Source organism: Panulirus ornatus, chromosome 19 (genome assembly GCF_036320965.1).
Source record: "Panulirus ornatus isolate Po-2019 chromosome 19, ASM3632096v1, whole genome shotgun sequence".
NCBI lineage: Eukaryota > Metazoa > Arthropoda > Malacostraca > Decapoda > Palinuridae > Panulirus > Panulirus ornatus.
Window position 1 is genome coordinate 62,245,486 of NC_092242.1, and position 13,034 is coordinate 62,258,519.

General features: G+C 42.4%; 1 protein-coding gene across 1 annotated transcript in view; it reads right to left on the reverse strand.

The window, feature by feature from the left end:
* Nucleotides 1–13,034, reverse strand: part of LOC139755571 (lachesin-like) — a 162,569-nt gene that overhangs the window by 53,191 nt on the left and 96,344 nt on the right. Inside the window, exon 4 of the mRNA XM_071674049.1 lies at nucleotides 2,899–3,054. Within this exon, the coding sequence (XP_071530150.1) occupies nucleotides 2,899–3,054 (156 nt within the window). The remainder of the gene's footprint in view (nucleotides 1–2,898; nucleotides 3,055–13,034) is intronic.

Sequence of the window (13,034 nt, forward strand, 5' to 3'; positions counted from 1 at the left end):
CTCTGTGGAACACTCGTTCACCTCTGTGGTACATTCGTTCACCTCTGTGGAACACTCGTTCACCTCTGTGGAACACTCGTTCGCCTCTGTGGTACATTCGTTCACCTCTATGGAACACTCGTCCACCTCTGTGGAACACTCGTTCACCTCTGTGGTACATTCGTTCACCTCTGTGGAACACTCGTTCGCCTCTGTGGAACACTCGTTCACCCCTGTGGTACATTCGCTCACCTCTGTGGAACACTCGTTCACCTCTGTGGTACATTCGTTCACCTCTGTGGAACACTCGTTCACCTCTGTAGAACACTTGTTCACCTCTGTAGAACACTCGTTCACCTCTGTGGAACACTCGTTCACCTCTGTGGAACACTCGTTCACCTCTATGGAACACTCGTTCACCTCTATGGAACACTCGTTCACCTCTATGGAACACTCGTTCACCTCTGTAGAACACTCGTTCACCTCTGTGGAACACTCGTCCACCTCTATGGAACACTCGTTCACCTCTGTGGAACACTCTTCTTTTACCTCTGTGGAACACCGTATCGAACGGACACCAATATATCTAATGCATCAAAGGACCTCAGAGGAGAAAGAAAAAAATAATTACACTTAAACATAAACTTCTCCATTCGTAAGTCGTTTCAATAAAAACATGACCTAATGTTAGCATCGCCGTATGTTATCAGCACTCTCGCTATGTCCAGCCATGTTTAGATGTTAGCTTTGATCGCTGTGGTCACCGATATTTAAAGGTTGTTCATGTCTAGCCATGTCTAGGTGTTAGATTGTAGCAATGTTTAGATGTTAGATTGTCGCCATGGTGGAGGTCACCGATGTATATGGTTTACATTTATCGTTATGGTCACTGTGGTGGTCACCGATGTATATGATTTACATCATCGCTATGGTCAGTGATGTTTAGGTGTTAGATTATCACTGTGGTTAGCGATGTTTACACCTTACATTATCGCTATGGTTAGCGATGTTTAGATGTTAGATTATCACTGTGGTTAGCGATGTTTACACCTTACATTATCGCTATGGTTAGCGATGTTTAGATGTTAGATTATCACTGTGGTTAGCGATATTTAAACCTTACATTATCGCTATGGTTAGCGTTGTCTAAATATTATATCATTCTTCAGATGTTTTATCTGGTATGTCTTGGCTAAATCATATTGGTTCAGCAGTGGAGCACGTCCGTATGACCCTTGGATATGTCCTTTGGGGGTCGTACCAAAGACCACACCATCATACCTGACAGTCGTGCATTCGTGCCCAGACAGTCTTGCTTACGTGCTCAGGCATCGTACCTTGGTGCTCAAGTGTCATATCGTCGTGCTCAGGGGGTCGTACTCTCGTGGTGATAGGTCGTACCGTCGTACTCAGGGAGTATAAAGCTACGACTCAGTGTACACGAGTGAGATATTCTTAAAACGAAGGTCCACTCCACGTCTCCCACTTAATAGTAAAACCACTGATGAAAAATCATCGCGGTCCACCATCGTGTATATATATATATATATATATATATATATATATATATATATATATATATATATATATATATATATATATATATATATATATATATATATATATCCAAAGCTGAGCAGTGTTGGAGGGCTAGGGGTGGAGGGAGGTCACGGCCGGGGCTGTGACCCTAAACTCAAAACCAGTCAGACTCGGCTGCTTCAAATGCACGATTTATGTAAACAGTTGAGAGAGTGAAGATAAAAACGTTTTGGAATGACAGCAGATGTGGCTGGCTGACTGGCTGGCTGGCTGGTTAGCTGGCTGGCTGGCTGGCTGGTTGACAGAATGGCTGGTTAGCTGGCTGGCTGGCTGGCTGACTGGCTGGTAAGCTAAGTGGCTGGTTAGTTGGCTGGCTGGCTGACTGGTTGGCTGTTTAGCTGGCTGGCTGGCTGGTTAGCTGACTGGTTGGCTGGCTGACTTGCTAGCTGGTTAGCTGGTTAGCTGATTGATCGGTTGGCTGGCTGGCTGGCTGGCCGGCTGGCTGGCTGCCTGGGCTTTTTTCCGTCAGGTTTAAACCAGAAACGTAAATGAATTGTGAGATTCAATTGTTTTTTTCCCGGATATATCGGTGACCATGTGTCTCTTACCGGTATCCCCGGATACATTGGTGATTATGTTTCTCCCCTGTATCCCCAGATACATCAGTGACCATGTATCTTCCTCACCTTTATTCCTGGACACACCAGCGGCATGTGTCTCCCTCACCTGTGTCCCTGGACACACCAGAGACATGTGTCTCCCTCACCTGTGTCCCTGTACTCACCAGTGGCCATGTATCTCCCTCACCTGTGTCCTTGGACACACCAGAGGCATGTGTCTCCCTCACCTGTGTCCCTGGACACTCCAGTGGCCATGTGTCCCCCTCACCTGTGTCCCTGGACATCCCAATGGCCATGTGTCTCCCTCACCTGTGTCCCTGGACACCTCAATGACCATGTGTCTCCCTCACCTGTGTCCCTGGACACCCCAGTGGCCATGTGTCTCCCTCACCTGTGTCCCTGGACACTCCAGTGGCCATGTGTCTCCCTCACCTGTGTCCCTGGACACCCCAATGGCCATACGTCTCCCTCACCTGTGTCCCTGGACACCCCAGTGGCCATGTGTCTCCCTCACCTGTGTCCCTGGACTCACCAGTGGCCATGCGTCTCCCTCACCTGTGTCCTTGGACACCCCAGTGGCCATGCGTCTCCCTCACCTGTGTCCCTGGACACCTCAGTGACCATGTGTCTCCCTCACCTGTGTCCCTGGACACCTCAGTGACCATGCGTCTCCCTCACCTGTGTCCCTGGACTCACCAGTGGCCATGCGTCTCCCTCACCTGTGTCCCTGGACTCACCAGTGGCCATGCGTCTCCCTCACCTGTGTTCCCCGATACGTCGATGAGTTTTGAGTCCTCTCTCCGCCACTTGTAGGTCGGTTCAGGAGTCCCGCTGGCCCCACACACCAGCCGCGCCCTCTGACCCTCTCTGACCTCGATGTCGGAGCTCGTGTTCGCGTCCATGATCTTCGGAGGAACTGCAGTGGAACACAACGAAGTACAAATGTCTGTCACTCTTCGCTCGATATCCACAATCTATAACTGTTGCAAAAGCTATCTATATATATATAAAAGTGATATGAATTACTTTTTGTGAGTAGGAAGTCATGACGTAGAAGAGTTAACCTTTTCATACCCAAAAAAAAAAAGAAGAAAAGTTCCTGGAATTGAAAAGTTTACGTTTAAGTAGTTGAAAGTTCAAGAGTTACATGAGCTTATATTTCAGCTACAGAAACTCATGAGTATGGAAAGATTACCTTCAAACAGTAAAATGTTCATGGGATACATGAGTTTACCTTTTGATGCAAAGTATGATATTAGAGTTATCATTGTAGTTTTCTGCAAAAAATATAAAAACGACTTATTATTACTTTCACTGGGTTTTTTTTTAGTGCACTAATCTTTCCCAGTGATAAAGAGGTTTATCAGTTACCAGAGACCCATAAACAACCAGAATCTATCTATTTAACAAGTTAGATGATCTTCAGTAAGGATTTCATGTCTCTATTTTGTCTTGCTTAACCACAGAATGAGTAACAGGTTAATATACATCCACATTCTACGTATATATACACCCCCATTAATGCATATATGCATACACACACACACACACACATATATATATATATATATATATATATATATATATATATATATATATATATATATATATATATATATATATATATATATATATATATATATATATATATATATATATATATGCAGAGCCTTGCGCACAGCTTACACACACACACACATCTATATGCAAGAAATATATCTGAATACATACATATATATATATAAATGTACATATGAACTACAACCACACATTCAATGTAGAACCCCTCGTATAAAAGTCCTCCCTTACAACAATACAGGCGGGGAACCCGAACCATACCTGTGGCTTTACCTTTCAGAAAGCAAAGGCAAATATTTTTTTTTTTTTTACATCTTTTTTTTTTTTTGGAAACCTACAAATGAGTTGGAACACAAAACGTTCATTCCACGCACAGAATTCTATTAAGAAAACATGATTCGTAACACAATACTGTTCAAAAAGTGTTCAGAATTTCTGCGCGATCTAAGCTCAGGCCTGGCTTGAAATGATTTCCTACCTCGGTCAGAAAATTAGATTGAGGATAACTTCACCTTCCTTTGTTGGACTGATATCGCCTGTGATATCACGTTTAATGTGTCTAATGTTCGGGGGGAGGGGGAAACTGACATTGTGCTCGTGTGAGGTTGTTGCGCGCGCACCAAACAACGTAATTCAGATTCTTGGTAATACGGAAGCGAAGAAATCGTGATGGCGGGAAACAGACCCCAAATTATGTCGTTTGTTTACTTTGTTCTCGGGACTTTTCGCTCCATTTGTTGGTCATCTTTGGAAGACAATAAGAGTGTATCTTCTTCCTTTATCTACAACTTTTTCTCCCGCCGTAGTGATGCAGCCTCAGAGACAGAAGAACAAATAGTTTACATTGACTGCTTCAATGTCTTGGTTCAGAGCATTGATAGACCGTCGTTCCCCGTACGCCACATCGACCCAATTCCTTCTATCCCATGCACGCCTCTCACCCACCTGAACACTTCGGCCCGATATCCCTGACGTCTCGTTCACTCTCTCCTTACATCTCTGTCTTGGTTTCTCCCACCCCGAATTACCTCCATTTATGACGTGTGGATCCTTTTAGTCTCTCTCTCTCTCTCTCTCTCTCTCTCTCTCTCTCTCTCTCTCTCTCTCTCTCTCTCTCTCTCTCTCTCTCTCTCTCTCTCTCTCTCTCTCTCTCTCTCTCTCTCTCTCTCTCTCTCTCTCTCTCTCTCTCTCTCTCTCTCTCTCTCTCTCTCTAGAGGAAAAAAGAAAACGAAATGGGATACATGATACTCTCTCTCTCCCTGAGGACTATGGCAAGAGGTATGCCACAGGAACTCTCCTCGTGTTGGGGGGGGCGCCCCCCCCCCCCCCCCCAGCCTCTCGGACAGGAGAGAGAGAGAGAGAAGAGAGAGAGAGAGAGAGAGAGAGAGAGAGAGAGAGAGAGAGAGAGAGAGAGAGAGAGAGAGAGAGAGAGGAATGTCCTGACGTATACCATAACCCCCCCCTCCCCGCCTCCACTCAGCTATATCACTTTCTTAGATGGTCGAGTTCCCCCCTTCTCAGAGCAGAGCACAATGGGTATAAGCTTGAAAAACTGTCGCAGCGGCTGTGAGAGTGAGAGAAAGAGAGAGAGAGAGAGAGAGAGAGAGAGAGAGAGAGAGAGAGAGAGAGAGAGAGAGAGATTGTATGTTTGTGTGTGTATGTGTGTGTGTATGTGTGTGTGTGTGTGTGTGTGTGTGTGTATGTGTGTGTGTGTGTGTGTGTGTGTGTGTGTGTGTGTGTGTGTGTGTGTGTGTGTGTGTGTGTGTAAGTGAGCGTGTGGGGACCAGTGACGAACATGTAAAGAGAGCTCTTCTGTCCTCTCTCTCTCTCTCTCTCTCTCTCTCTCTCTCTCTCTCTCTCTCTCTCTCTCTCTCTCTCTCTCTCTCTCTCTCTCTCTCTCTCTCTCTCTCTCTCTCTCTCTCTCTCTCCATCTATCTATCTATCTATCTATCTATCTGTATATCTCTATCTATGTCTATCTCCATCAAGTTAGATGGAAGCAAGAAATTACTTTTATTGCACTTTGTTTGAGACATACTTATAAAACTTAGCTCTCAAACATTATATATACTTATATGACTTATCTATCGTTTCCTTGATATTCAATTTTTCAGAAAATGTTCTTCAATACGTTTCAAAGACTTCCTTTTTTCATTTCTTTCTCTTAGAAATACTATTTGAAATATTTTATTAGCATATCGTAGAGACATTAATCATGTTTATCATTTCCAGTTATTTCAACCTCAAATTAAGGGTTTAGTTAATGCCATTATCCCCCTGTGAAACTATCAAAATACTTTCCTTAAATCTTAAATCCCCTTCGCAGAATAAAAGCAAACATTTGAAATGGCTGGAAGGAAGGAATTCTCTGTAAGATCAAGAAGGGGATTGGATCGCTCACAAGACCTGGCGAGAAGAGTTTCAGGAGACGAGAGGAAGAAGAAGAAGAAAGGAATTAGATTCTTAAGAGAGGAAAGAAAACGGGCGACATCGGGACGAACAAATGACTTAGACTGGGGTGGGAGAGTTGAGGGAGAGAGGGAGAGGGAGGGAGGGAGGGAGGGAGAGAGCAAGAGAGAGAGAGAGAGAGAGAGAGAGAGAGAGAGAGGGAGGGAGGGAGGGAGGAAGGGAGGGAGAGAGCAAGAGAGAGAGAGAGAGAGAGAGAGAGAGAGAGAGAGAGAGAGACTACCTACCTACCTACCTACCTACCTACAAGTACCTACGAAGAGACTTTCCCCTGAGGCGGAGGCACAGCGTAGCGCTCACCACAAAGAAATAGACACACACACACACACACACACACACACACACACACACACACACACACACACACACACACACACAGGCTCGCTGCAAACTCAGTACTTCTGTGAATACATTGGGACTATTGGTGGAATTCAAGCCCACCTCCGCTCCAAAGGATCTGTCGACAACTTCTCTCTCTCTCTCTCTCTCTCTCTCTCTCTCTCTCTCTCTCTCTCTCTCTCTCTCTCTCTCTCTCTCTCTCTCTCTCTCTCTCTCTCTCTCTCTCTCCCTCAGTTGTCGATTTACGAGACCTATCGACTTCACCCTCATCGCCGCCGGCGGCTCTTGCCTCGACCGAGTCGTAACTGACTTGACAGACTCTGTAGTCATTTGTGGCCCTTTGAGATACGCGGAAGCTCCGGTTCACAAGGCTGCCTCCACCACAATGGCCATCGGAGCGGATCGCTCGGAGGAGGAGGAGGAGGAAGAGGAGGAAGGAGGAGCAAGGACGAAGCAGCAGCAGCACCAGCAGCAGCCACCACACACACACACACACACACACACACACACACACACACACACACACACACAACAAGGGATAAGGGACGTCTGGCCCTTTATCTCAAAACGTGTGAGGGACTCACACGCCGGCGCTCGTCCGTTGTGAGGCACAGCGACAACCAAGTCGAAGAACTTGAGGTGGGTCACACGCGGCTGCTGCGCGCAGCAGGAACACTGCACGAGCAAAGGGTTTTGATACCCCGTGGAAGAAAAGGTACGGCGGTTGGTCACATCTCACTGCGGGAAGGCGAAGAAAGATTCTCCGAGAGAAAATTGGACTCCGGAAGACCTGCTTCTAAGCCCTGCTGGTCCCGTTAAGGATCTTAAGACTTCCACATCAAGTGAGACAGTTCCTCCAGCGCGGACCTCCCCACCACAACCCCACCACTCCAAGCAGCAAGAAAGAGGAGGGGCAACAGCTCACTTTGCCGTGGGCTGTACAGTCTCCAACACACACACACACACACACACACACACACACACACACACACACACACACACACACACACACACACACACACAGGCGATGAGTTACGTACGGCAAGCTTTCTGACAGTGGACAGCCGTGCTGGTGCGAGACTCTCCAATGGCTCGGTGGTATAGTAGAGGCCACTGAGGGGGTGGGGTGCTTTCCAGGCCATATTCTACGACGATGTTAGGTGAAAGGTCGTGAGAACGCTGTCCATTGCCTGACTGTACCATGCAAACGGAGGAGTCGTTGCCCCTCAGGGAGGCAAAGAGATGAAGTTGCCATAGCGAGAGTTTGGGTGGGTCCATCTTGATGTACGGTCCTGCAGACGTGTGGGATATGACCACTTTAGAATACTTTGGAAATCATGGAGATGATCATTTCCAGCCAAGAAATATTCTAATTTCCCACCGAATATCACGGAGATAATCATTTCCAGCCAAGAAGTATTCTAATTTCCCACAGAATATCACGGGTTCCGTCAAACACAAGTCACCTTGAACGCACGAATTCTTGCCTGTCCATCTCCAGGATTGCTGCACTACCATGCATCAAGAACTTTTTAATTCCCTCATGAATTGCCTCCCCTCTTTAACCTGCCTTCCTCACAACTTGCCTCCCTCCTAATTTCCAACCCTCAGAGCCAGCTTCACTCGCTACTTCCCCTTCCCTCACAACTACCTCCCACCCTCGAAGCCCCCCTCCTCCCTACCTCACATTCTCTCTCTCTCTCTCTCCCTCTCCCTCTGTGGACACAGATGGCTCAAATAACAGCACCAAAGTATCGTCAAGTAGACGTGATAACCGAGTAATGAACAAGTCAAGAGGGAAGCTAAATCATTAACCACCTGCACAGGAGGTCTCTGTACTGTTGTTGCATCACCACCACCATCACTAACATTAATATATCCGATCTGTCTGGGCCTTTAGACTTCAAACTTCATATTTCAACCTCAACTCAACAGATGCGTCAATAAAGTGTTATTGATAGCAGAGATCTAGCCAATGGCAGTGGTGAGGAGAGGCGATTCACTGGGTGGTGTTTGTTATTTTGCAGGACCAAACGTGTTGATGGTTTGTTGGCCCGTCTATATACTGTCCTTGTTTGTTTGATTTATTGGCGTGCGGGGAAGTGTGTGTGTATGTGTGTGTGTGTGGGGGGGGGATAATGTTGTGTGTGGATGGTTTATGTATGTGGGTAGGGTGTGGGGGGAAAGAATTGTTTACATGTGTGTGGGGAGGGGGAAGAATGGTTTATGTATAGTGAGGGGGGAAGAAAGGTTTACGTGTGTGTGTGTGAGGAGGGAATGGTTTAAAATTGTGGTTCACTGGTTGTAGGAAGTTCCTGTACCTTTGCAGTCTGTTGGTGTGCGAGTTGGTAGTTTTTGTGTTTGTGGTTCATTTGTTTGTGTGTTGTGTGTGGTGATGGTGTGTGTGTGTGTGTGTGTGGTGATGGTGTGTGTGTGTGTGTGTGTGTGTGGTAATGGTTTGTGCCTTTGGTTTGTTGGTTAGTTTGGTGACTGTTTACGTTTGACTTAGGTGAACATGCATAGAAGCCTAATCATCATCATCAATATAATTATAATTGTTATCATTATTATCATTATCATTGTAATCATTATTATTATCATTATTATTATTATTATTATTATTATTATTATTATTATTATCATTATTATTATTATTATTATTATCATTATTATTATTATTATTATTATCATTATCATTATTATCATTATCATCATTATCATTATTATTATCATTGTTAGTATTATTTATCATCATTTTATAATCCTTCATATATAGATGAAGAGAAAATGAGAGATAAGCTGATAGATAGAGAGATGTGTAGAGTAATAGACATATGTACATAGGTATACAGATAGAGATAAATGATTATAATAATAATAATATTAATGATAAAAACAAGATTAATGATGATAATAATGATGATGATGATAATGATAATAATAGTAATAATGATAATGATAATGATAATAATGATAATGATAATAATAAATGATAATGATAGTATAATAATAATGATAATAGCAATAATGATAATAATAATGATAATAATAATGATGATAATAATGATGATGATGATAATAATAATAATGATAATAATAATAATAATAATAATAATAATAATAATAATAATAATAATAATGATAATGATAATGATAATAATAATAGTAATAATAATGATAATGATAATATTCAAATGTGAAAGCGTGCACAGGATAGAGGGAATTGGAGCGATGTGGTACACAGGGGTCGACGTGCTGTCAATGGAGTGCACCAGCGCAATGTGAAGCGTCCGTGGTAAACCATGGAAAAGTCTGTGGAGGCTTGCTCATGAATAGGGAGCTGTGGTTTCGGTGCATTGCAAATGACAGCTGGAGAATGAGTGCGATCGAATACGGCCATTCTTCGCCTGTTTTCCTGTCGCTAGCTCGCTAACCCGGGAAATGCGATCAAGTATGAATATAAGATAATGATGGTAATACACGTGTAGCCACCATCACCCGGGAGTTGGCTGCTTGTGTGTGTGTGTGTGTGTGTATGTGTGTGTGTGTGTGTGTGTGTGTGTGTGTGTGTGTGTGTGTGTGTGTGCGTGTGTGTGCCTTAACCATTAGCTACACCACGTAATACTCAGTAAAGTTCTCCCTTACCATGATTACACAGTGGCTCTTGCCAACTCTAGGGCCAAGCCCTTTTTTTTGGACGTGTGTTTCAATCCTTACACTGCCAAGACTGGAGCTCTGTACCTCCTCGTGTCTTCCCTCACGACCCTGACTTGACCTTTTGTGAAGGATAGATTTTCCGACTAACTTCAAGAAACCTTAGAATATTTTTCACCTAATTTCTCCTCCCTTTTGTGAACAACCGATTCTCTCATCTCAATTGAGGCCTGACCTCGACATAGACTTTGTTCACGACTGGACCGTGTCATATATATATATATATATATATATATATATATATATATATATATATATATATATATATATATATATATATATATATATATATATATATATATATATCATACTATTCGCCGTTTCCCGCGTTAGCAAGGTAGCGTTAAGAACAGAGGACTGGACCTTTGAGGGAATATCGTCACCTAGCCATTTCCCGCGTTAGCGAGGTAGCGTTAAGAACAGAGGACTGAGCCTTAGTGTTAATGTATGAAAGAAACCTGGTGTTACACAGGATATCTTATCCAAGGGATGCCGCAGCCCAGGGCTGCTCTACTTCCAGTAGCAGGGAAGTGATGGACTCATGTGGGACGAGAAATTCTTTGACGAGACTGTACTCTTAATGATACAGCCTCGTGCTGTAACCTGATGCAGTTGGAGTACTGTAATACACACACACACACACACACACACACACACACACACACACACACACACACACACACACACACACACACACAAGCAAACAAACACACAAACAAAAAACAAACAAAAGACAAACAAACACACAATTATATATTACAGCTGTACAGCGGACGTGAGCAAAAGATGCTATTGTTCGTCTGTTCCTGACGCTTCCTTGCTAAGGCGGAAGAAGCAATTAGGCATAAACTAGAAAATATGACCATAGGCCATTGTATCTCAAGGAAGACAAGGGAAACTCTAAGGACGCACCCACCCATGTTTCACTAACAACTCTGGTTATATTCTTTCTCTGAAAAGAACTACCGAGGAAGTCATACCTCTAGACAGCAGAGTAGGGAAGATAAGATGTTATAATGTTCGTTAGTAAGGTAGGAGAAAACCTGATCTGTAAATAATTAGGTAAAGTATCAGAGGTACATGTCGGGGATCAAATGACCAAATGTTGTAAGGTAAACTAATAGAATGAACATTATATATATATATATATATATATATATATATATATATATATATATATATATATAGTTAATTTATTCATCATACTTAACCGCCGTCTCCCGCGTTAGCGAGGTAGCGCAAGAAAAGAGACGAGGAATGGCTCAACAAACCCACATTCACATGTATATCCACACACGCACATATACATACACATGCATTTCAACGTATACATACATATACATACAAAGCCATATATACACATGCACATATCCCTATATATCCCAAGTAACTTTGTTCAGTTTACCTTACAACATTTGGTTATTTGATCCCCGACATATTCCTCTGATACTTTACCTAATTACTTACAGTCAGGTTCCCTCCTACCTTACTAATGAACATTATAGCATCTTATCTTCGCTACTCTGCTGTCTAGAGATACGTATGAGTTCCTTGTTACCTCTCAGAAAAAGAATATAAGAGTTGTTAGTGAAACGTGGGTAAAGATGTCCGTAGAGTTTTTCCGCCTTCTGTATTTACTCGTGAAATGAAAATGGAAAATATGAGTTCGTATCTTCCGTTTCCTAACGTTGTTTTATATATATATATATATATATATATATATATATATATATATATGTACGTATATATGAATCAAGGTATGTATGTATGATGTTATCACATGTGTTCAAACATAGCCGAGAAATCTCGAATTTTCAAATGCTTTTTCTGTGTTCTATCAGGGTATTGATCATACACTATACACCAGACAAGAGACCAGACTGTAAACAAGAGTATAGACTAGTACCCTTCATATAATAAATCATCAGTCCCAACAAAGCTATGAAGAATATAAGAATGTACTTGAATTACATTGTGTATCAGAATACACTGTTTGTTTTAATCTTCACGACGGTGAAGGTATAAAAAAAGTATTAAGATATTCTCATACACATATAGATACTACATTGTGTATCAGAATACACTGTTTGTTTTAATCTTCACGACGGTGAAGGTATAAAAAAAGTATTAAGATATTCTCATACACATATAGATACTACATTGTGTTTCAGAATACACTGTTTGTTTTAATCTTCACGACGGTGAAGGTATAAAAAAAGTATTAAGATATTCTCATACACATATAGATACTACATTGTGTTTCAGAATACACTGTTTGTTTTAATCTTCACGACGGTGAAGGTATAGAAAAAAGTATTAAGATATTCTCATACACATGTAGATGCTACATTTTTTTTTACAACATGAAAATCATACAGTCGTTTTATGATAATACAATATGTGTTGTATCTTCGACAGCTGTGCAATAGAATATCTTGGTCAAAAAAGAGATATACTTTGCCTCATGTATCCTGGTTACGATTCATTCGCTATACAACACTGAAAAGAAACTTTTTTTTTGTACTTTTTCTGGGAATATTTGAGAAAAAGAAGTTGTTTCCAATATCTCTAATGGCAAGAGATTTAATTTAAGGGTGAAAAATTCTAGTATTTTACCTGGAGAACTTAAGAGCATCCACAGATAAGCTTAAGTTCTTAAGCTGAAGATTTTAAGATTATCTTCGGGATGTTTCTACTGTGAGAGAGATCTAAGCCAAGGGAAAAAGTTTGACACGTCGGATGAGTTCGCAGACAGACCCCAGAAGTAAGTTCCCTCACTAGACCAGAAGGAACTCTTGT